Below are 25,148 nucleotides of genomic sequence, written 5' to 3' on the forward strand. Positions count from 1 at the left end.
GTGGATAGAGAACTGGCTGAATGGCAGAACTCAGAGGGTTGTCATCAGCGGCGCTGAGTCTAGTTGGAGGCTGGTGACAAGTGGTGTCCCTCAGGGGTCAGTACTGGGCCCAGTCTTGTTTAACTTCTTCATCAACGACCTGGATGAAGAGTTAGAATGTACCCTCAGCAAGTTTGCTGACGACACCAAACTGGGAGGTGTGGTAGATACACCAGAAGGCTGTGCTGCCATTCAGCGTGACCTGGATAGGCTGGAGAGCTGGGCAGAGAGGAACCTGATGAGGTTCAACAAGGGCAAGTGCAGGGTCCTGCACCTGGGGAGGAACAACCTCATGCACCAGTACAGGCTTGGGGTGGACCTGCTGGAGAGCAGCTCTGCGGAGAGGGACCTGGGTGTCCTGGTGGACGACAGGTTAACTATGAGCCAGCAGTGTGCCCTGGCTGCCAAGAAGGCCAATGGGATCCTGGGGTGCATCAAGAAGAGTGTGGCCAGCAGGACAAGGGAGGTTCTCCTTCCCCTCTACACTGCCCTGGTGAGGCCTCATCTGGAGTACTGTGTCCAGTTCTGGGCTCCCCAGTTCAAGAAGGATGAAGAGCTACTGGAGAGAGTCCAGCGAAGGGCTACAAGGATGGTGAGGGGACTGGAGCATCTCCCCTACGAGGAGAGGTTGAGGGAACTGGGCTTGTTCAGCCTGAAGAAGAGAAGGCTGCGAGGGGACCTTATAAATGCCTACAAATATCTGAAGGGTGGGTGTCAGGAGGATGGGGCCAAGCTCTTTTCAGTGGTGCCCAGTGACAGGACAAGGGGCAATGGGCACAAACTGAGGCACAGGAAGTTCCGTCTGAACATGAGGAGGAACTTCTTCCCTCTGAGGGTGACGGAGCACTGGAACAGGCTGCCCAGGGAGGTTGTGGAGTCTCCTTCTCTGGAGATATTCAAGACCCGCCTGGACAAGGTCCTGTGCAGCCTGCTGTAGGTGACCCTGCTTCGGCGGGGGGGTTGGACTAGATGACCCACAGAGGTCCCTTCCAACCCCTACTATTCTGTGATTCTGTGATTCTGTGAATGTGGGTGGTCCCTGCCACGCTCCTTCGCAGCCCTGCTTCGAAAATGCGAACCTGTGCAGATAGCTCGCAGCCAGAAGGAGCTAGCCTGGAAAGCTGTTGCTCAGCCTCATCTGCCCATGGCACTGCTCGCACAGAGGCACAGAGACTGGGGCTGCTTGCTTATCTTGCCACCTCAAAGTTCACACGTAGCCTAGGAACGGGGAGGGTCCCTGCCAGGCTCCTTTCGCCAGAAGGAGCGAAGTTAGGGAATGGACGGGGTGTGCAGCAGGACTACTTAATCATGTGCACAGCAAAGATTTTGAAGGAAAAGGTGTCTTTCCACGCCCTTCTGTCTTGAGAAACGCTCCCAGATCCTCTTCCATTAGAACACAGAACACTACATCCACACGAGACGTGCCTGAAACGTTTCTTTAAGCCTTGTATTTGCCGATATGTTCCCGGGCTATGATCATCCTTTGAATCTGAGCAGTTCCTTCATAAATCTGAAAAGAAGAATTACAATAATGTTAGCTGATTTTTGTTTTGTGTTGTTTTTAATATTTTAACAGATCTTTCTACACGTGTAAACCTTCATAGCACTACCCCTGTGTGGGTTAGGGCGTGCCAAAAGACAAAGAAAACTGAATAAAATTCCAGTGTGTCTGGAGTAACTACAGCGGGCTGAATGCAATAAATCCCACACGAGATCCCAAGTGACCGTCTTGTTCTCTCCGATACGCTCAGCAAAACTCAGTAAGGTTCTCATGGAATTAACAGAGGTAGTGAGTAAAGAAGGATGGGGGAAATGTCTTCTCTGGGGAAGAAAATACGTAACTTAGGCTTCACAAAGCGGGTTTGGAAACGGTGGGTGGAGGGGAGGAGGTGACCTGTGCTGGAAGTGCTGCATTTCCTTTGACTAGCCTTTCAAGGCCATAGCAAACGGTCCCTTTCATCCATTTATTCCCACTACTCTTTCTGAACTAATACTGTCTTCAACACACTATTACCTCCTTTTTTTCTTGAGCATGTATTTTTACATTTTCCTCCAGAAACAGAGCTCAGGGGCTGAAGTCTTTCAGCTCCCAGCTCTGCCAAAGCGAATCTTTGGCAGATTGCTCAGAGGTATGGAATTTCACTTTGTCTGTAGTCATAAAACGGGGATAATCCTCCCCAGAACCTTAGGCAGCTTCGCAGAAATAAAGACGCTGTAACCTGTGGTCACATTAGGGTGGAGCCTGACAGCAAAAAAGTCCAATCATGACAAATTCAGTTACTCATTCATTTCCCCAGTTGCAGGAGTGTGATTAATACGAAGAACCTTTAGATTCCAAACCAGCAGTTTTCTGTCCTTAGACAGAGAAAAATTCTCAGCTAGTGAGAATAGTTTTGAAGTCAGCAATAAACGAAATTTCAACTACCTAGAATCTTCAGAATGACACCTGTTACAGCGCTGCGGGTCACGGCCCACATGCATTTCTTGTTGTCCTCTATTTCGGTGTGTTTTTTTCTAGTCATTATTAATGTCAGGAAGATGTGAAAAGATAAAAGATTCCTGGTTTTCCTGAACATAATTCAATCATTCTTTCCGAATAAAGAACTGTAGCATAGTATATGCTACAAGAAGAATTATGATGGGGAATAATTTCTTGGTAATAACGCTGAAGAAAAAGATCTGGGGATTATGAGCGACTATGGGCTAAATATGAGTAAATATGAGAACATTTTGTTGGGGGTTTTGTTCTGGGCTTTTTTTTTTTTTTTTTTTAAGGCTAATCACTGCAGGCTGCGCCACACTTCTGTTAATGAACACACACAAGATAACTAACACGTGACACTCAGTGCTGGTGGTATCTCAGATGAAGTAAAGCCCAGCTTACGACACCAGAGTTTCAGGCGGAAGGTTCAGAGCACAGCAAGAAGTGATGCAGAGCCTGGGAAGCAGAAAGGAAAAAAAAACAACCCCTAAACCAACCCCCACCGTGACTGATGAGGAATGAGGCAGAAGCTGCTGGAGTGTTCTCCTCTAGACTCAACGAGGAGGGAGGCAAGCGGCACACTCGGTGCAGCCACCGCGTGTCGCTTGTTCTGTGCGCCCGCTTTGGGTATGACAAGGCACAGGATGCGATTTCCAGCGACCGCTCTCTGCACCAGGTATGGGGCTGAGGGGAAGACTCAGCTGTTCCTCTTGGGCAGGTTAAGCTGTTGATCTCATGCACACAGAGTTTTGTAGGCAAGAATTTGCCTGATTTGCATGCCCTTTTTTTAAATGGAAGGATTATTGCTCTCAGCCTCAAAACTTCTATGTGTGTGCACGTCACCATTTCAAATAAGTAGCCATTAGTGTATTTTATATAAAATGTATGCATGACTATACAGATTGCATCCTCTCTTTTACTCACCTGGTAGATTTTAGCATCTCTCATGAGTTTTTCCACAGGATATTCAGTATTAAATCCATTTCCTCCAAAAATCTGCACTGCGTCCGTAGCTACTTGGTTCGCAATATCACCGGCGAAGGCCTTTGCGATGGAAGCGTAGTAGGTGTTCCTGCGGCCAGCGTCGACTTCCCACGCAGCCCTCTGGTAAGCCATCCTGGCCAGCTCCACTTTCATGGCCATTTCAGCAAGCATGAAAGACACTGCTTGGTGCTGCGGTTGAGGAAACAAACCACGTTAACGTTGCCTGCCTAAAACCCTCTGACTTCCAAGCAGAATAAAGTCTTCTTAATATCTTAATTTGCAAGCTCAACGTGCTCAGGAAATCATACTTGAGTTCTCCAGAATTTGGATCAGGCTCTCAAAATCATGGAATCATGGAATAGAATCATGGAATAGTAAGGGTTGGAAGGGACCTTAAAGATCATCTGGGTCCAACCCCCTGCCATCAGCAGGGACCCCTCCCACCAGCCCAGGGTGCTCAGAGCTCCATCCAACCTGGCCCTGAGCCCTGCCAGGGAGGGGGCAGCCACAGCTTCTCTGGGCAGCCTGGGCCAGTGCTTCACCACCCTCAGAGGAAGAATTTCTTTCCTGTATCTACTCTAAATCTGCCCTCTTTTACTTTAGAGCCGTTCCCCCTTGTCCTATCACTGCACCCCCTTGTGAAAAGCCCCTCTCCATCCTTCCTGTCGGCCCCTCCAGGCACTGGCAGCTGCTCTAAGGTCACCCCGGAGTCTTCTCTTCTCCAGGCTGAGCAGCCCCAGCTCCCTCAGCCTGTCCTCAGAGGAGAGGTGCTCCAGCCCTCCAGTTATCACTTCACATTTTGATTCCCCTTTCCATCCCTCGGTGTAGCACACCGGTTCACCTCAAGCCCCGTTCCTGAACCGTTTGGGCCGCCCAGACTTTACAGTTTTTAATTCTAAAATCCACTTAGTCACAGGGATTAAGTATTGATTGATGAAGATGTGCTTTCCTTTTTATGAGATCTGTATTTAGTCGGATGTTTATGGATATTTCTTTAAGTCAGGAAAACAGTGTGATTGGCAATGTGTTCCGTTAGTATTAATACTGTGAGTCTTGTGTCCCTGCCTCAGGGAGATTTCCTCCTTCCCTGAAAATCCCTGCTCATGAGCATTGAAGAGCTTCAGTGTGTCCTGACAGTTTCAGGGTTTTGGGTGGAGTTTTCTTTGTGATTTTGCCATTATCATCAATAAATTACTGAAGAATCCCAGGAGTTACTGCATAACTAGATTTACTCAGATAGCGCTGACCTATATACTTGAAAAGCCAAGCAGTGGCAGAGATACCATAAATCACACGTCCTGAATGTAAAGGAACAACGCTGAAAATTCACTCGTAGTACAGCAGGTATGAAAACGTAGCTTTTGGATATACTTATTTTTATATATTTAACTTACTTCAACAATTGGTTTCCCAAAGGTTTTTCTTTCCAAGGCATATTTGGTAGCTTCATCAAGCGCTCTTTTTGCTAACCCAACAGCACCAGCTGCTACCTGAATTAAACACAGCACAGCATGAAAATCGGAAAATATAAAGGGAATTTCTAAGTAACTTCTTTCTGATACTTACGGGTGGTCTGGTCTTATCAAAAGCTCCCATTGCGATTTTAAAGCCAGCTCCTTCACCTAGTAATACATTTTCTTTTGGAACTCTGACATCTTCAAAGACAATACCTCTTGTGTCGGAGCAGCGCTGGCCCATGTTCATTTCCTGTACAGGGAAGTTGACAGAGGTGCAACTCAATGGGATTCTGCCAAAGTGCAACACATTTTCATTCTTCAGTTTACTCAAAGCATCAGGTAATTTTTTTTTTCCCCCAAACACTTTGGCTTTGTCTAAAAATCATCACGTACACAACAAACACTAGCTTTGCATTTACAGACCGCCATGCCCGTAATTTGTCCAAGCGGTTTCCTGTCTCTGTGAAATCGATTCTGCAGCCGTAATCATTCGTTTGTCTTTCTTTCCCCAAAGAGAACTAGCCCAGGGTCTCCAGTGTGAACGGCAGATTGTTGCGTTACCGCTTTAGAAGCAAATGAGAATTCCTGGCTTGTCAAAGCAGAGGTACGCTCCTCACCTTTCTTCCGACTTGGATTCCAGGGCTATTCGCTTCCACAATGAATCCAGTAAAGGCTTTGCCTGCGGGAGCTTTTGGGTCTGGATCGGTACGCGCTAGCAGAAAATACCTGGTGTAAAACAGAGACGAGGGCAGTCCGTTTCTCCTCGCAATTAACGATCAGGTACTTTTTTAGCTAACACATGGGATGCTTTCATGTGTCTTTCTACCATATAATAGATCTGCCACTCAGTTAACAACCCTTTGGCCCTGCCAAAAATAAACGGAGAGGCAGCGAGAGAGAGGAAGTGTCAGTGCGTCTCTTACCGCCAAAGTCCAGATTTACTACAGTCACCTCAGGTCAGCACGCAAAGGTCCTTCACCTTTTCCATGTATTTTAAGTCTTAACATTCCCATCGGCTTCACGCACAGTACAACAGAAACCGATTCACAGCACGTACGTAAAAATCAGGAATTACAGTACTGCGTGCAGAACCTTCAAGTTATCAGCTGATTTCGAAGATCTCAGTTTTGTTCTGCTAAGTATAAGCTATAAAGGAATTTTTTTCCATTAGAAATCAAACAGTGCTAAATCACACTGATGGTGCTCAGTAACATCAATGAGAGCTGGTTGGTTGGCAAGCTCTTTCCAGTGGTGCCCCGCGACAGGACAAGGGGCAACGGGCACAAACTGAGGCACAGGAAGTTCCGTCTGAACACGAGGAAGAACTTCTTCCCTCTGAGGGTGACGGAGCCCTGGCCCAGGCTGCCCAGGGAGGCTGTGGAGTCTCCTTCTCTGGAGATATTCCAGACCCGCCTGGACAAGGTCCTCTACAACCTGCTGTTGGTGACCCTGCTTCGGCAGGAGGGTTGGACTAGATGACCCACAGAGGTCCCTTCCAACCCCTACCATTCTGTGATTCTGTGATTCTGTGATTCTGTGGTAGATTCTCCTTGAGGGGTCTGCCTTGAACAAAGAAATAAATAACAAGAAAATGCAGCTTTAGACATAAATGTGTCAAGTTTTTCCTCTTGAATTCAAAAGAGTCTGTGTGGTGGGGATGAGCATGCTCTTGTGTGAGACGTGATGAAGGAGGTCTGTGTTGTAAAGCACCTCCACAGACGCCACAGCAAAACCTGGATCCGTTGGCACTGGGCAAATGTCTTCCCTTAGCAAAATAAAAGGTCACACCACAATGCTGGCATTTTTCTGTCTTCACTGGAAGTGAGAGACGTTTCCAGCAGAATCAGAAGCACCTGATCTCGGCCACCACAGCCACAGAGCAAGGTCCCTTGTAACAGGAGCCTCTTGAGCACTGGGCCAGTTAACTCTGACTGGTGCTGCCCTTCCCGGAAGAGACAGCGGAACTGGTTTTGTTTGACAGCAGCAAAAATTGAGAGGCCTTCTTGAGCGGAGTCGTCCCGTCATCGCTCAGTGTCCATGTGAGACACTGCACGGCCCTGCCTCACACCTTGCCCTGACGAACTGGTCACAGGTCCAAGGGCAGCGAGATGCACCATGACGAAGGCTCAGCTTTGTACCAGACCTTCAGAGAACCGCTGGTGTCTAACTGGGGGGTGTGGGGGGCACCTCAGGTCGGAACAGAGTAACAGAATGGGACGCCAGTCAAAAGCCAACACACCAGTTTGCTTTCCCACCGTTTGTGATCCACATCTTCTGACCATTGATGACATATTCGTCTCCTTTCTTCTCAGCCTTGGTTTTTATACCGGCCACGTCAGAGCCTGCGCCAGGCTCGGTTACACAGTAAGCCTAGAAGAAAAGAAAATGCCAAATATTGAGGAATAAAACTCTGGTTTTAAGCAATCAGAAATTATTGCAGAATCACGTGCACCAAACTGATCTGTAAAAGTCTTAAGTGGGCTGTGTGGAAAACCCCAAAATACTACATCGAAAAACCCCAATAGCTGTCTGAGCAAGAGTCCAAGCACATAGGGTTAGTTCTCCTTATAAATCCATAATAATAATTGGAATTATCTTCTAATGATAACCAGAACCATTCTGTAACTTTTAATAAGTCACCCCCCTCCCTTATGCTTCACAAACTCTGATACGAAAGCTGACGATCTTTGAAATCTGAAAGTAAGAGCACAGAGTAAAATTTTATGGGAACCATGCTCTTCATTTCATGAGGCTTAGTTTCTCCCATTTTAATGCACTGCACATAAATCTTTACATCTTTCTATGTGACAAGTTCTGCTTAAATATCACCTGACATCCCTAAGTGCAGTTTAATGCCCATCTGATTGCGTTTGTGCTCCTACAAACCTTGCATTTTCCTTACACCCCTGCAGCTTCCCTTGAGAGTGAATTCAAAGGCGTTAATTTCCTGGAAGCGACTTCGGATGCTTTTCCAGGCAGTATCTTCTGTTTGCTTCCTGCTTACATCTAATTCAGTACTCCCTGGCTTTCAGTAAACGCCACGGTTTGTTTAAAAACCAACGCAGGCTAAGTTGTGAGTAGATATCAGTGTTTTAAACAGCCCCAAAAACCCAATGAATGTAATTTTGGAACATTCTACAGTGTTCCCAGGTCCTACTTACACACATAAGTGGTTCCTCTATCATTCTTCCCAAGTATTTCTTCTGCTGCTGCTCATTTCCCGCAATGATTACTGGCATTTCCTGAAAGAAAATTAAATATTTAGAGCATTAAGCCACCTTTCTAAAGGGCACGGACTCCAGCTGAAAGGAGGCAGGAAGGGACAGCGCTTACCCCTAGGGAGTTCCCCTCAATGGCAGTCTGAACCCCCGTGCATCCGTATGCTAACTCTTCCGTTATAAGGCAGGACTCAAAAGTGCCGAGGCCCAGACCACCTACAGTTCAAATATTTCACTGACTAAAATGAGGCTGAAGTGGAACACATCAGTGAGCGACAAAAATTAATTAACGGAAACACATTCCCCCTCATGCATCTGATTGTGCCCTGTGTTCGATCAGACATTCCCACGCAAGACTTCTAAAGAAAAGTTTTCGCAATTAGTAACAGATGACTTAAAAATCACATTTCTCCGTTCCAGGGTGACAGGCTTGATGTGGGACAACTGCGAGAATGCACTGCCAAAGCCTTTCAACTACCTCACATCTGAGAATATTCTGAAGAGTTCTTAGGAAGCAGAGGAAGGGCGACACGGGCTCCTGAGCTACCACAGCACTCAGGAATACAAAAACCAAGCATCGGTCAGAAAACCAACCCGGTAATCTGCTCCCGACAGCAGCCAGCACTTTGGCAAGTGGATAAAAACGCAGTAACGATACAGCAATACGTCCTCAGAATATTTTCCTCAGCCTTCAGGTGACTTCCTCAGCCAGAAGTTTCCTTGGTCTCTCTGTCAGCCAGCCCCTGACAAGACATTTCTTCTGGGGATTTGCCCGCTCTCTTTTTGCCCCCACGTACAATTTGAGCACCGGTATCATCCAGGGGTAACGAGCCGCACAAATTAACTCTGCACTTAGTGTGGAGCCACCTCCTTTCACTTGCTCTGGCCCTGCTGCCTTCGGGTCGCACCGAAGGGACGGTGAGCTAGCGGTCCCTTCTCAGACGCCCCACCACACTGACGGCTGCGGTGTTTCTCACTCAGCAGCTGTTCTGTACCTTTTACCATCTTTGTCACCTTTTTAGGAATCTCCTCCCTTCCCACGACGCCCTTTCCAGGTGGCAGGATCAGGCTGCTTAAAGAACTGCAGAGGCAAGCGCAGTTTGGATTCAGGCAGCAGCAGAATTATGCCTTCTGCTTTTTTCATCATTCTCTTCTTAATTTCTGACCTGAAGTTTATGGCTTTGACCACTTGTGGGCATTTTGCTGACATCTTCACAACACTTTATATTCTAACCCCCCAAATCTTGTTTTTTTTTCCAGAGGCACTAACTTGCTCAGACGACACCATTTGCTCTGGGAAGCTTGGATTGCTTCTTTCCTTTCCTGGGTGCATCATTTTTCCTGTTCTGATTTTCGTCTGCCATTTTAACAGTCGCCCAGTTTCACAGCCTTCCCCTGCAGCTCTTCACACCTTTTCAACACGGAGTAACTCGGTATTCCCAGCAAACTCTGTGACCTCCCTGGGGACACCCTCTCCCCGGTTCTTCAGCCCAAGCGCCAGCCAGTCTGTGCTGCTGATTTTTCCGCTATGAAACCAGCTGATTGTTCACATTAATTTCCAAAGTTTGAGCATTTTATACCACCCAGGTGTTCACAGGCTTATCAGCTCCTGCAGCAAACTCCATTTATTTTTTGTGCCCTGACTTCCTTTTAGGAAAACCCCACGGCGTGCCAGAGGCGTGTCTGCTCCACTGTACTTCATCGTGTTCTTAATTTACACGGTGCATCAGGCTGACTGGGGTGCATTTTCCCCGCTCTCCCTTGCAGACCTTGTAAAGGAATGGCGTCCAGTTTGTCCCTTCTAAGTTTTAATTTAATGCTCTTTCAGCCTCGAGTTTCCCTAGAATTTGTGGCTGCTCCTCACAATTACTCCTTTTGTCTCTTTCTTCCTTATTAATTAAATTATTGATAAAAGGTCCACCCTCCGCTGACTTCAAAAATACAGGCTCTGCTAGGGACAATTCCCCAGCTTCGTTTTCAGGTAATATAAACGCAAAAGGAAAATCTCTTTCTTTCCAAGGTCAGTCACACACCGAAGTGCTGCTGTACCGCACGGCACCTAAACTGGAACACCGTCCTTCCGGACTAAACTCGGAAATCGCTCCAGCCTGCGTCAGAAACGAGATCAAAACGCGATCTTCTGACCCCTCCGCCCCACCAGCGGCCGCGCCGCGCCAGGGGACCGTCGGGCAGCTGTCGCCACGGTAGAAAACCTGGTCACAAATTAGGAAATCGTGATCTGCCCAGTTTGTGGCCAGACGACGTCCGCCCCCAGCACCAGCTGCAGGCGCCAGCCTGCCTGCTGAGGAAGTTTAGAGCGTCGAGTGGGCGACTGTTCATTTTATACGGAACATATAAATCTCCTCAAAGGCCTTTTCTTTGTTTTATTTTACAGATGAAAAAGAACGGTTACTTACCGCAGCTCTCCGGTATGTGCGAATTCATAAGACCAAGCTCCCAAGCTCGTTTTATGAGCGGCAGAGGATACTGGAACAGACAGGCAGAATCACTTCCGGATTTGTCACCATTAACATTTTAAATTTGACACAGATTAAGATAAAAATCGACTTTTTCCCCCCTACTCTATGGTAATTTACCTCTCCAGTTTTGTCGTACTGTGCAGCAACAGGAATAACTTCTTCCACAGCAAATTTCCGAGCAGTGGCTTGAAACTCTTTCTGTTCATCAGTCAGTTCTAGCAAAAAAAGAACGTAAAAAAAACCCACCTCGCAAATTCCGTACTCTTTTTCATTCTGCCAGTTGTCAGGTGACGAGAAAAGAAGAACCAAGCGTGAGTTCCTCCCAGGACAACCCAGACCGCGCGGACCCGCCTCCCCGCGCCTCTCCAGCAACCAAGCAGCTCGACCGCCTCCTTCGCTCCAGAGAAAACCCGCGCTGATCTCTGACCGACTCATCCGCACGCCAGCGGCGACGCAGCCGGGAGCGCTGCGTAACGGAGGAGGAGACGGAGGCAGAGCGGCGTTCCTCATCTGGTGGTTCTGGCTACTCGCTCCAAACATCTGGCTGCTAAATCTGCTCTTACCTACGTACCAGGCCTAATCGGGGGTGAATTTCTTTACAACCGCGTTCCACTAAGACTACAGACAGTTATTTTAACATTGTAAAAGCCAACTTGAGATCATTCTTCAAAGCTGAGGGAACTCTGGCAATGAAAAAGCTGAAGACAGACATCAGTTTGAAAAAGAATAAAACCCCATAAACATCACAAACATGCCCGGCTTTCCTCAGCTGGAGAGGAAAGTGATTTTGGTTTTCAAATGATTTTTTAAAAGAGGACAGAAATCTACTCAGAAGAAACCCCTTGTAAATTCCCACCAAACCGCAGCGCGGCTGGCTTTCCTCCTAACTCTGATTTGTCCGTAACGCCGTATTCCTCCCCAAACCTGTCATACTTACCAAAGCTGAAGCCAGCCCCGGGCCTGCTGGCGTGCGCGCTGGGAGCGGGTTTGCTGGAGCGCGGCCTCCACCCGCGCCCCACCACGGCTCGCAGCATCTGCTGAGGAAGCAAGCAGACGGGTGTGAGATCTCCGCCGCTCCCGCGTGCCGCAGCGGGGAGAGCACAAGGCAGGACCAGGGGGAGACGAAGCGTTTCCAGAGAAAACGGAAAACGTCTGCGAAGGTAAAGGGTGATGAAGCGCAGGCCGGCCGCTGCTGGGCACGGCACCGCCGATGAGGGCATCGTAGTTCGGGACCGTGCTTGCCAGCAGGCACTGCGTTGCGCCTGGACCGCTCACCACCACCAGCCGCTGCGGCACGGTGCGTCACAGGATGGTCGGAGTTGGAAGGGACCTCTGGGGGTCACCCAGCCCAACCCCCTGCCCAAGCAGGGTCACCCAGAGCAGGCTGCACAGCACCGCGTCCAGGCGGGGCTGGAATATCTCCAGAGAAGGAGACTCCACAGCCTCCCTGGGCAGCCTGGGCCGGGGCTCCGGCACCCTCAGAGGGAAGAAGTTCTTCCTCACGTTCAGATGGAACTTCCTGTGCCTCAGTTTGTGCCCGTTGTCCCTTGTCCTGTCGCTGGGCACCACTGGAAAGAGCTTGGCCCCATCCTCCTGAACCCCACCCTGCAGATATTTAGAGGCATTTCTAAGGTCCCCTCTCAGCCTTCTCTTCTCCAGGCTGAACAAGCCCAGCTCCCTCAGCCTCTCCTCGCAGGAGAGATGCTCCAGTCCCCTCCTCATCCTCGTAGCCCTGCGCTGGACTCTCTCCAGTAGCTCCTCATCTTTCTTGAACTGGGGAGCCCAGCACTGGACACAGCACTGCAGATGGGGCCTCACCAGGGCAGAGCAGAGGGGGAGGAGAACCTCCCTCGACCTGCTGCCCACACTCCTCCTGATGCACCCCAGGGTCCCATTGGCCTTCTGGGCACCCAGGGCACACTGCTGGCTCATGGTCACCCTGTCGTCCCCCAGCACTCCCAGTCCCTCTCCACAGAGCTGCTCTCCAGCAGGGCCGCCCCAGCCTGTACTGGTGCCTGGGGTTGTTCCTCCCCAGGTGCAGGACCCTGCCCTTGCCCTGGTTGAACCTCATCAGGTTCCTCTCTGCCCAGCTCTCCAGCCTGGCCAGGTCGCTGCCTTCCCCCAGCCCCACCTGCCCGGCTGAGCATTCTCCCCTCGCTGCGGCCGCTGTCGCGCGGTAAAACCAACGGGATCAAACAGCTCCGACCAACCGCTGCAAAGAGCTGGATCCCCCCAAAACATTTCACACCTTATTTTATCCGGAAGCGGGCAAGAAGCAGATGGGGCTGAGAAAAAGCCAGGTAATTGTCATAATTTTTGCCACCAGAAAGCTGGGCCTGAAGCAGCCAAAGTCCAGAGCTCGGCGGCGATGCCCAATGCGGAGGCAGCTGCCGAGGTCGTGCCAGAGAACTCGCGCGGCGTTCGCGCCCGAGCGGCGCGCAACGTCGTTCCTGCGGGTTACAGCCGGGAACCCGCCGCTCCCGACATCTGGGGGTCCGGCCGACCCCCGCCCACTCAGCTGGCCGCCCCGCTGGCCAGCTCGGTGGGCTGGGCGCTGAGGCACCCGCAGCCATGCTCACGCCCAGTGCCTGCCGCGTCCCAACGCCACCAGAGCCACCGAGGCCACCCGAAGCCACCACAGCCAGCAGAACCACCAGGGCCAGCAGAGTCACCAGGGCCAGCAGAACGTTCCACCATGGCCAGCAGAGCCACCAGGGCCACCAGAACCACCAGGGCCACCAGAGCCAGCAGAACCACCTGGGCCAGCAGAGCCACCAGGGCCACCAGAGCCACCAGGGCCAGAAGAACCGCCAAGGGCAGTGCGACGCTGGCGAGGCCCCAGGGCGATGGCCGCCCGTCCCGCCGCCCTTCACCCTTCACCCAGTTGGGAGCGCAGGGCCGGGGCGGCGGGGGAGGGGGGGCCGCCCCGCGTCCAGCTGCCCGGCGGGGGGACCCTGGCGCCTCGGCCCGCGGCTGCTCCCGCCGCCCCCCGCCCCGCGGCCTCCCGCCCGGCCCAGCCCGGCCCGGCCCCCCCCCGCTCACCCGGCCGGCTCTGAAGGCCGACATCTTGCCCAGGTGACCCGTGGCGGCTGCCGGCGCTGTCCGGCTGGGGAGGCGGTGGGGCCGGGGCCTGGCCTCGCTCTGGGATCTGACCGGGGCTGAGGGCGGAACGGGGCCGGTCGCTATGTCACAAAGACACGGGGGGGGGGGGGGGGGGGGGGAAGGGCCCTCTGTGGGTCACCCAGCCCAACCCCCTGCCCAAGCAGGGTCACCCAGAGCAGGCTGCACAGCACCGCGTCCAGGCGGGGCTGGAATATCTCCAGAGAAGGAGACTCCACAGCCCCTCTGGGCAGCCTGAGCCAGGGCTCCGGCACCCTCAGAGGGAAGAAGTTCTTCCTCGGGTTCAGCTGGAGCTTCCTCGGCTCCAGTTTGTGCCCGTTGCCCCTTGTCCTGTCGCTGGGCACCACTGGAAAGAGCTTGGCCCCATCCTCCTGAACCCCACCCTGCAGATATTTAGAGGCATTTCTAAGGTCCCCTTGCAGCCTTCTCTTCGCCAGTGTGAACAAGCCCAGCTCCCTCAGCCTCTCCTCGCAGGAGAGATGCTCCAGTCCCCTCACCATCCTCGTAGCCCTGCGCTGGACTCTCTCCAGTAGCTCCTCATCTTTCTTGAACTGGGGAGCCTAGCACTGGATGCAGCACTGCAGATGGGGCCTCATCAGGGCAGAGCAGAGGGAGAGGATAACCTCCCTCGTCCTGATGCCCACACTCCTCTTGATGCACCCCAGGATCCCATTGGCCTTCTTGGCACCCAGGGCACGCTGCTGGCTCATGGTCACCCTGTCGTCCCCCAGCACTCCCAGTCCCTCTCCGCAGAGCTGCTCTCCAGCAGGTCCGCCCCAAGCCTGTCCTGGTGCCTGGGGTTGTTCCTCCCCAGGGGCTGGACCCTGCCCTTGCCCTTGTTGAACCTCATCAGGTTCCTCTCTGCCCAGCTTTCCAGCCTGTCCAGGTCACGCTGAATGGCAGCACAGCCCGCCGGTGTGTCCACCACTCCTCCCAGTTTGGTGTCATCAGCAAACTTGCTGAGGGTATATTCTAACTCTTCATCCAGGTCGTTGATGAAGAAGTTAAACAAGACTGGGCCCAGTACTGACCCCTGGGGCACACCACTCGTTACGGGCCTCCAACCAGACTCCGCACCGCTGATGCCAACCCTCTGAGCTTTGCCACTCAGCCGGTTCTCAACCCACCCCACCGACCACTTGAGAGATGTTCTGCTGTGATAGCAGTAAGCCTTGAAATGCACGTTGACAAATCACCAAACCAAACCTCAGAGTATCGACATCCTGCTGAGCAAACGAGCACGAATCCTTCCTGCTTCGTGCTGGACCAGCATGACCAAATGAGAAAAGAAACTGATCCACAACGCGGAGGAAAACTACGACCTTCATTCTCACGACCCCCAGAGGGACCAGGATGACCCCCTCGCAACAGTACGTGCAGCCGCAAAAAAAATATACCAGGATGTGCCACATAGAGCCCGGAACTACTAAACTATAAAAAGAGACTCTGCTGGGGGGTGGGGTGTGGACCGTTGGCGGAGCAGGAGGCTCCCCGGCCGCCCAGCGCTGTTTTGCCTGCTTCATCGCTTGCTTAAATAAATTCTATTGCTAATAAGTTCACAACTGATTAATTAACAATTGGCTGCTCAATTTGAATTCGTCACGGGAGGCGAGCTTCTATAACAGGTATAAATGTTTTGCAATTTATTTTTTTGAATATTACAAACTGTGTTCTAGCATTTGCTGCTGAGCCGGTGTTTCAGCGAGGGCAAGGGCCGGAACGTCACGCAGGGGCTGATGCAGCGCAGGTCACTGAAGCTGCTGCCGCGAAAGAACATCGCAAAATTCCATAAAAATATTGCCAGGTATGTTTTCAGCTTGTTTCATTCCTGACTATCGCAATCGTTACTTCATTTCAAATTTTCAGTCTTTTTTTCTTTTTCTTTTAATTCTAAAGCCGTATCTGCTCAAAGGCTCAGGGCTTTTAATTTGGCTGCTGTATGTAAACACATCAAATACTTTTTTTTGTGCAACTGGGTTACATCTCTACAGCTGCCGAACGGGAGCTGTGAAGAAACAGGCGGGGCAGACGCTGTACACGCTGTATCGTCTCATCGCATCTTTTTTAACCTGTCTCTTAAAACCTCGTCTGAGCTCTGCGTAACCTCCCGCTTGGGGCCATGCGTGTGCCGCAGGGACGAGTGCCAGCTCTGGCGACACCTCCCTGCCCCTCGCTGGAATCCGGTGCCAGCAACGGGAACCAGACCCAGGGCGTGGGTGCCCCAGGCTGGGGGGGGGAGTGGGAGTGGGGTCCCAGTGCTGCTGCTGGGGCCGGTGGGCTGCCCGTGCAGCTGTGGGAGCAACTGGGGGTCTTTAGCTTCCAGCCACTGCAGCAGGGACAGTCTGGGTCCCCAAAACCAGCTGCTGGGGGGGACTGGCGTGAGTGAGGGGCTCTGTGCCTGGGGCCAGGGGACGAGGGTCCGCGTCCCCCCGAGGCAGCGGGGCGGGGGGGTGCGGGGGTACTCACCGGGGAATCGGTACCCGGGCTGGGGTACCGGTCGGGCAGGGTCTGTGCCGGCAGCAGCCGCGTCCCCCGCCCTGGGCAGAGATCGCGGCTCCTGGGGGTCCCGGGCCGGCTCTGCTGGAGGCGGTAGCAGCTCCCGACAGCCCACGGCGTCCCGCTCTGCAGAGCTATAAATTATCTGTCTGCATTGCTGTCATGGCTGCCACAAAGACACGATTTCGTTGCCTGTGGCAGGATACAGGGCAGCAGCACCTTCTGTTCGCTGCCCTGCTGTGCGCTGAGCGGGCGTAACGGGGCAGCACACAGCTGAAATCAGGCCGTGCCAACATCTGCCTTTCTTTGCAGAGCATTCGGAAACCTCGAGGTACCCTAAAAGTTCGTATAAATAACAAAACAACTCTAAATATCCTATTATTTATGGAAAGTTTTTGATTTTTGCCTGACAGCTCCTTCCAACACCGACATGTCAACAAGAATCTGTATGGCTTTGTTGCCCCCCACCCTGTTTACCACCTGCATCCCGCTTCCCTCTCTGAGAGCAGAAACGGGTGCAGGGACGGAGTGTTCGCACAACCCCCCAGCTCTGCCCGGGTGCTCGGGCACCAGCGCAGCTCCCGCCGGGCAGGGCCGTCTCCTCCGCAGCACCGGCCCCGCTCCCTCCCCGGCCGCCCTGCTGGATGAGACCCCTACGGGATCGTCCCTGGGCATCAGCGGGGAGCGGGATGGCGCGGGTAGAGCCGCAGCACACAGCCCTCGGCACCAGCTCCATCCCCCTGGCAGGGCCAGGTGCCATCGAGGTGGCGGGGACGGCTGCGGGCCGTGACACCGGGGCTGAGAGCAGCCCCGGCTCGGGGATGGCCGCCATTCCTGCTCTCCACACACTCCTTCCTTCGACCTGCCTGCACATCACACCCAGGTCACTGCTCTGAGTCGCACAGACTGGTCCCAGCCCCGCGCAGACCGGCTCTCCCGTAGCTGACCCCCCGGGGAGGCACTGCTGGAGGAGTTTGGCTTTTGCTGCCACCGAGCGCAAGCGCGAGGAGGGGGCTGAGGACGGGCACGTCCGCCCAAGCGTGGTCACTGGCTCGCCGGCTCTGAGAATGGGCTCGAGGTCGCTTCTCCGCAGGGACAGCGAACGCAGGGCAGCAGCTGCTCCGACAGACTCCTCCTCAGCTGTTCTGGAGGCAGAACGAGGAGACTTGCTGGCGGGGACGGCACTGGCACCCACACGTGCAGAGCAGGAGAGACGAGCAGCCCGTGCACCCCCCACTGTCGCACCCCAGGAGATCCCGCTCAGCGTGGCCCAGCTGCGGCTCCCCAGCCCCTCTGCCAGGCAGGGGCTGGGCTGGGACAGACCCAGACCACCAGCAGCACAACCAGTCAGCCTGGGGCTGAGCTCCCCGGCCTTCGGCTGTCGGGTTGGCGGGCACTCCGAGCCCAGGAGCCCCTCCTTCCCGTCCCCTGTCCCCCCCAGCTGCTGCACCTCGCACTTGGGGACTCTGCAAACGTAAGAAAAAGCTTGTTACTGTGCGCGTGATCAAGCATCAGACCTGGCTGCCTGGAGAGGCTGCAGCTTCTCAGTCCCTGGGGGTACTCAAGACCCGAAGGGACACGACCGAGGCAAGCTGCTCCAGCCGACCCAGCTCGAGCAGGTGGTTGGGTCCTGCCCAGCCCAGCTATTCTGCCGTTCTCTGCTTCCACGAATCCTCGCCCCAGCGCCGTCAGGGACGCCCGCCTCGTCCGCGTGGTTACAGGCACAAACTGCTGTGCATTCACGGCGAAGGCCCCTCGCGTCAGAACCGATCCGTGATCCCGTCACTACACACGCACAGGAACAGCCAGGTGGGAGGAGGAAGGACCTGGACGGGTATTTTCAGGGATTTCCTGGGAGGTCAAGGGAGTTCAAAGCAGAGGGCGTCTCTGCAGCTCAGGGAGCTCCTGCTTTGCCACTGCGATGTTGTTGTTGCTCGTGGACTGAAAACCAGACCCGGAAAGATTTCATGGCTGGCGTCCCTAGGGATCGTCTGGCACCAGGAGAGTCCAGAGGCTGGCACCGGCTACAGGAGGGGAGGAAAACCTCACAACCTAAGGAGATCCCCGAGCCAGGCCCCCTTTGCAAAACCAGAAGCAGTTCTCCGGCATAAAAGCAAGACAAACAAAAGAGACAGAAGCAAGCTCCTCTGAAGCTGTCAAATCAGAACTATCAAAATCTTCATCCATGGGCCCTGGGAACAGGAAAAACACCCGCCCTGACATACAAAGCTCCCAGAAACTTCAAGCAGGAGGGCCTACACTCCTCTGTCTGCACCCTCAGCGCCGTTCTTCTACATCCCTGCCCTAAGTCCCTCTGCCTGCCTCGCGCCCTAACGGGGATCCGGACAGGACCCCTTCGAGCTGCCGTCGCGCCCGAGCAGAACTCAGTCCCCAGCAGCATCTCCCGCCCTCGTCACGACAGTCAGCCAAGACTGCAGCCACGTCCCGACCAGAGACGCTGGTAACCCCTTTCTGGCATTAAAGGGAATATCCATAAATGCTACAAACATCCCCTCAGCCCTGCCTCACTTTTAGTGTTCAGCCTGTCTCTGTGAGAGCACCATGAGGCCAGGGACCTCGCCCTGCTCCAGAAATGTGCAATTTATTCTACCTTGGCTTTTTCTCTTTCAGAGAGCCAGCTTCTGCTGCGTCCCTTCATTAATCCAGATCTGATCAACCTTTGGAGAGAAGCAGAGAAGAAGAACTCTTAAATCCGCCTGGCACTGACCACTGCCTGACACCCCAGCACACTGCACGACTGGGCACCAGCAGCACCTCTGCTTCACCCCCTCCCACTCCCGAGCGCCTGCCAGAGCCCCCCTCGCTGTCCTCCCCACTCCCCAGCTGCTGCTCTCCCTGCCCGGGAGCTGGCACGGGGCGGGGAGCGGGGAGGTTAATGGGCTGAGCTGGTCTGAGGATTTCTGCTCCCCTGAGGACCCTTCATCGAGGCCATTCCTCTCTGTCCAAAGCACGCAAGCCCCAGCCAGCTCACCCTTCGCCCAGGTCACTGAGACTCAGCCGGGCTTCAGGCAGTGGAAACCAGCAGGACGCCCGTCTTTGCTGATTCTTCAGCCAAAGCAGCACAGCGCAAGACCTCGCGGACTTGGGAAAAGTCCATCAGCAGCCCCACATACGACTCTGGTCTGACAGAGCCCGCCCTTCCTTCAGAAGGAGGACCTTGGTACCAGAACCCTTCTTCCGCTGAGAGGAGGCACGACCCACCCATGCGCGCAGCGCGAAGATCTCCCGGTGTCGGAGAGGTGGAGTCTGCTCCATTCTGGCTGGGGACAGGACAACCACTGAAGTCCAACCTCAGGTCTTCCACCACGAAACAGCAATGTCGTTCAACCTCTCAACAGCCTTAAGAAAGAGGTAAATCTTGGAGCGGCAATTCTAGAAACGGGATACGACCCTCCAGGCAAGATGCTAACATGGCCAGGAGTTGACTGGACGTGGCTGGACCAAAGCAATGGCACAGTTAGAGCTACCAGCGAACTTCTTCAGGCGTTGAGTGAGAATCCACCCGCTCTGCCCCACAAGGCTCACCTGGAAGCCACCCCAGGGGTGTAGGACCCAGGGAAAGGGAAGAAGGTGCCTGGAGGGACACACTTTTACGCTCCCCTCTTGCTCTGCGGGTGGGCAGGCAGGGAGCATGGGATGTGCAGGGACCCACGGCAGCCTCTCCCCGTCCCCGCCGGCAGCAGCTGCCCAGCCCCAGCCCAGACCTCACCAAGGGCTGCCCCAAGGAGCCCTGGGTCCCTCACCCCATGATCTCCAGCGGGCAGGTGGGTTGCTTCAGCCCCTCGCACAGCAGCTGAAGTCCGGGGTCTCCAACGTCACCATCACCCAGGTCCAGCTCCTGCAGACTGGGGCTGAGCGCAGCGGCCAGGTCCCCGCAGCCAGTGCTGGTCAGCTGGAATATCGCAGCCTGCAGGGGAGACACACCAAAGGGACCATCAAAACACGACTCAAGGCCCTCACTGTCACCAGGACAGACGTCACCACCCAGCAGGCTCTCAATGGGCCGATGCCAGCATGCCACAGCCAGAAACCCTGCCCACACTCATGGGATCCAGTGCTTGGCCACGAGCTCGGTGCTGGAGCCACAGCTTGCTCCAAGCCCATCCCTCGGCGTCCTCCGGGCCCGTTTCTCCCCAGAAGGCAACAAAAGGCTCTTCTCAGCAGAGCAGAATGGAAGGACGTTGAGGTGCTGGAGCGTGTCCAGAGCAAGGCCATGAGGCTGGAGAAGGGTCTAGAACACACGTCTTATGAGGAGCGGCTGAGGGAGCTGTGGTTGTTCCGTCTGCAGAAAAGGAGGCTGAGGGGAATTTATCGCTCTCTACCGCTGCCTGAACACAGGCTGTAGTGAGCTGGGGGTCGTTCTCTTCTCCCCAGTGACAGGCAACAGGAGGAGAGGCAATGGCCTCAAGTCGCACCAGGGGACGCTTAGATTGGACATTAGGAAAAACGTCTTCACTGAAGAGTGGTCGAGCAGCGGAACCGGCTGCCCAGGGCAGTGGTGGGTCACCATCCCTGGAGGGGTTCAAAAACCGTGTGGATGTGGCACTTCAGGACATGGTTGAGCAGGCATGGTGGGGTTGGGTTGACGGCTGGACTTGATGACCTTCGAGGTCTTTTCCAACCTTAAAGATTCTGTGATTCTATGAACAGTTTTCTCACCCGAGTGTCTTCAACTTGCTCCTCGGATTCCCTACAGCTTGACGGAGCAGGGACAGAGGTGATGACTGTGACTGCTCTGCCTGGGCTGGCTGCCTGGAAGAGGGACCGAGGAGATGCTCTGCATGAGAGGTGGCACGCCGGATCCGTCACTAGTTGACAGACATCAGGACAGCACGTCAAGGAGCATCACCCGCCCAGGATGGTGTGCACTCCCACTTTGTTGCAGGTCATCTGAAAACCAGACGTGGCTCACGCCCTGCAGCGCTGGCTCAGACGTTCAAGGCATCGAGAGTCCTCACCAACGCGGCGCGCAGCGACCGTTCACCCGACTTCTGCACAGCTTCTGGCGCAACACGTGGCTCTCACCGAGGCCCGACGCGTGCTGGTGTTGTACTGAGGAATAAGAAGGGGAATCAAAATGTGACATGATCATCGAAACAGCTGGGCTATTGCTGCTGTAGGTAGTTTTGTAAAGCCCTACCCTTAGCATAGTTAAGTTTCATAATCTTGTAAGTTTAAAATTCACCACAGAAACTAAGAAACAGGATTTTAAAGAACGTGTTACTGTTTCATGGAAGGATGAAGCTGTCCAAAGCAGAACCCCAGCGCGACGAATCGTAAGCATAGCTAACGAGCTGTGAAAAGCTGCGGGGAATGCCAAAAGGAACAGGGACCTCGGGGAAAGCCAACTGCGGCACGGGGAGATCGCGGCCACCGACTCACGGACCACCTGCCCCAGTTCGACCCCGCACTCCAAGGATGAAGAAACTCAGCACGCCTACTAATTTACACGCTGCGCAAAGAGACTCAAACCAGTTAGGTTAACACGATCACAGGGCACGTGTGTTAGGAAGAGGACTATGGCAATGCGAAGAGCATCAATGGCTGTCGGCTTGTGAACGAGGGCTGCTACCTCGGGACAGACACCCGTATCTGCGCAGACACGCAGCCAAACCCCTCTGCTCGGAGCGCACATTGGCGTCATGCACAGCGGGCAAACCAACCCCGAGTTTGGGACACCACCGGCAGCAGCACCGCTAGGTCCAAGTGCGAGCAGCACGCTCACAGGGCACGCTGGGCACGCACTGGGGTGCAGCAGCACTCCCACCATTGGTTGGGTAACTCTTGCCCTCTCGGACACGCAGCCAGAGAATCTGCAAGATTCTGGAGAACACAGAATCACAGAGTAGTAGGGGTTGGAAGGGACCTCTGTGGGTCATCTAGTCCAACCCTCCTGCCGAAGAAGGGTCACCTACAGCAGGCTGTAGAGGACCTTGTCCAGGCGGGGCTGGAATATCTCCAGAGAAGGAGACTCCACAGCCTCCCTGGGCAGCCTGGGCCAGTGCTCTGTCACCCTCAGAGGGAAGAAGTTCTTCCTCGGGTTCAGCTGGAGCTTCCTCGGCTCCAGTTTGTGCCCGTTGCCCCTTGTCCTGTCACTGGGCACCACTGAAAAGAGCTTGGCCCCATCCTCCTGACACCCACCCTTCAGATATTTGTAAGCATTTATAAGGTCCCCTCGCAGCCTTCTCTTCTTCAGGCTGAACAAGCCCAGTTCCCTCAACCTCTCCTCGTAGGGGATATGTTCCAGTCCCCTCATCATCCTCGTAGCCCTTCGCTGGACTCTCTCCAGTAGCTCTTCATCTTTCTTGAATTGGGGAGCCCAGAACTGGACACAGTACTCTAGATGAGGCCTCACTAGGGCAGTGTAGAGGGGAAGGAGAACCTCCCTCGCCCTGCTGGCCACACTCTTCTTGATGCACCCCAGGATCCCATTGGCTTTCTTGGCAGCCAGGGCACACTGCTGGCTCATGGTCACCCTGTCGTCCCCCAGCACTCCCAGTGCCTCTCCACAGAGCTGCTCTCCAGCAGGTCCACCCCAAGCCTGTACTGGTGCACGAGGTTGTTCCTCCCCAGGTGCAGGACCCTGCCCTTGCCCTGGTTGAACCTCATCAGGTTCCTCTCTGCCCAGCTTTCCAGCCTATCCAGGTCACGCTGAATGGCAGCACAGCCTTCTGGTGTATCTACCACACCTCCCAGTTTGGGGTCATCAGCAAACTTGCTGAGGGTACATTCTAACTCTTCATCCAGGTCGTTGATGAAGAAGTTAAACAAGACTGGGCCCAGTACTGACCCCTGGGGCACACCACTTGTTACCAGCCTCCAATTTGACTCAGCGCCGCTGATGACAACCCTCTGAGTTCTGCCATTCAGCCAGTTCTCTATCCACTTCACCGACCACTCATCCAGCCCACACTTCCTCAGCTTCCCTAGGAGGATATCATGGGAGACAGTGTCGAAAGCCTTGCTGAAGTCGAGGTAGACAACATCTATGGCTCTCCCTTCGTCTACCCAGCCAGTCATGTCATTGTAGAAAGCTATCAGATTGGTCAGGCATGATTTCCCCTTGGTGAATCCATGCTGACTACTCCTGATAACCTTCTTTTCTTCCACTTGCTTCATGATGGCCTCCAGCATAAGCTGCTCCATCACACACGAGGTATTTGAGAAGGTGCAGCAAATCCACAAGTTAATGAATTAGAGAATTCACATGGCAGACTCATCTGTACAAAGGGGACTAAGCCTTTGCTTGATTGTTTTTTTTTTTAACCAGAGGAGCTTGCGAAATAAATCTGAATTTACAAAGTGCGTTGTCCTGTAAATTTGAGAGATCGACACGAACCGGGACACTTACCCATGCACAGACTGTTGCCATCCACACACAAAGACTGTGCTTGCTTTGGTCAGCTTTGGAGGAGGGGTTCCCAGGGAAAGCAAGCTGCTGCCTTTCACTCGGACCAGCAAGCCCTCGAGGAGCGGAGCACTGGGCTGCCTGGACACGGGACGGGGCTCTCCAGGACCACCTCAGCCTCCAAACAGATTCAAAGGTTTCTCTGGAATTCCAGGAACAGAGACGCTTGCGAGAACTGAAACTGCCCCGCAACAAGAGCGAACGACCCATGTCCCTGTGCAGGGGACGGGAACAGGAGCACATCTGCAGCCCTCATTTGCACTGCCAACCCTTTCCTTCATCAGCTGCAGACCCTTTCCGAGCATTAACCACTGCTGCTGGGAAAAGGGCGACTGCGCTCCCCACTGAGCACACAGCTCCCACGGGGAAAAGCCCCAGGGACCAAGCCCAGCCACGTGAAGATGGCTGGTGCCATGAGCAGGCGCCCAGCGCCCTGGTAGGAGGGCAAGGAGCTGCCCCAGGGAGGTTGCCTACGGGATACAGCCCTCGAGGGGCTGCATCTGGACGGGTCTGAGAACGCTCAGAGCCATGGCTGAACCAGAACTGGGGTGGCCATGGTGTTTGGGGGTACCCATGTACCACAGAATCACAGAATGTTCAGGGTTGGCAGGGCCCTCTGTGGGTCCCCCAACCCAACCCCCTGCCCAAGCAGGGTCACCCAGAGCAGGCTGCACAGCACCGCGGCCAGGCAGGGCTGGAATATCTCCAGAGAAGGAGACTCCACAGCCTCCCTGGGCAGCCTGGGCCAGGGCTCCGTCACCCCCAGAGGGAAGAAGTTCTTCCTCGGGTTCAGCTGGAGCTTCCTCTGCTCCAGTTTGTGCCCGTTGCCCCTTGTCCTGTCGCTGGGCACCACTGCAAAGAGTCTGGCCCCGTCCTCCTGACCCCCACCCTGCAGATATTTAGAGGCCTCCCCCACCCACAGCAACGTCCGCACCTCGGCGCTAGCCCACGCGCCCAGCAAGCGGACTGCGGCACCAGGTTCCTCAAGCCAAGCCCCGGGGCAGACGCTGCGCGCCTTCAAAGTCCACGCGCCACCCTCGACGCCTGAACTTCTCACCCACAGCGAGATCCCTCAGCACCTCCACGAGGAATCCCGGGGCTTCGCCTCCCGCGCCACGGGGCGATGCTGCAAACGCCCTGGGAAAAGGGGTCGGGATTCACGCCGCAACGCCGGCCTGAGACCGCAGCGCTGCCCGGAGCCGCTGCCGCAGCCGTGGGGCGGACGGGTCAAGCACAGCAGGGACCCAGCTGGGCAGAGCTCAGCCCTGTCCCCTCGCCCCAGGGCTCAGCCAGCACCACCCTGAGCTCCAGCCCCGGCGTTGTACTGAGGAATAAAAAGGGGAATCAAAATGTGACATGATCATCGAAACAGCTGGGCTATTGCTGCTGTAGGTAGTTTTGTAAAGCCCTACCCTTAGCATAGCTACAGTTTCGTAATCTTGT

The 25,148-nt window shown here is 54.3% G+C and overlaps 1 protein-coding gene across 1 annotated transcript; it reads right to left on the reverse strand.

Annotated features, from left to right (window-relative positions):
• Nucleotides 1–1,461: 1,461 nt before the first annotated feature.
• LOC142363592 (medium-chain specific acyl-CoA dehydrogenase, mitochondrial-like) lies at nt 1,462–13,741 on the reverse strand. Its single transcript, XM_075439141.1, has 12 exons — nt 13,703–13,741; nt 11,598–11,697; nt 10,778–10,875; nt 10,598–10,667; nt 8,296–8,396; nt 8,124–8,204; nt 7,202–7,332; nt 5,580–5,688; nt 5,072–5,212; nt 4,900–4,995; nt 3,446–3,694; nt 1,462–1,549 (listed from the first exon to the last, which is right to left on the reverse strand). The coding sequence occupies exons 1-12, from the start codon at nt 13,724–13,726 to the stop codon at nt 1,478–1,480; spliced, it is 1,272 nt and encodes a 423-aa protein (XP_075295256.1). The 5' UTR covers nt 13,727–13,741; the 3' UTR covers nt 1,462–1,477.
• Nucleotides 13,742–25,148: the final 11,407 nt, after the last annotated feature.

This window comes from Opisthocomus hoazin, chromosome 19 (genome assembly GCF_030867145.1).
Source record: "Opisthocomus hoazin isolate bOpiHoa1 chromosome 19, bOpiHoa1.hap1, whole genome shotgun sequence".
Taxonomy (NCBI): domain Eukaryota; kingdom Metazoa; phylum Chordata; class Aves; order Opisthocomiformes; family Opisthocomidae; genus Opisthocomus; species Opisthocomus hoazin.

What these genes read in the sequence shown, in the direction of transcription:
- LOC142363592 (XM_075439141.1), bottom strand. Translation starts at nt 13,726, where the DNA reads ATGTCGGCCTTCAGAGCCGGCCGG. An exon ending in TTGATAAGACCAGACCACCC is followed by an intron (nt 4,996 to 5,071) that starts GTAAGTATCAGA and finishes TGTTTAATTCAG; the next exon opens with GTAGCAGCTGGTGCTGTTGG. An exon ending in TTGGGAAACCAATTGTTGAA is followed by an intron (nt 3,695 to 4,899) that starts GTAAGTTAAATA and finishes CCTCAACCGCAG; the next exon opens with CACCAAGCAGTGTCTTTCAT.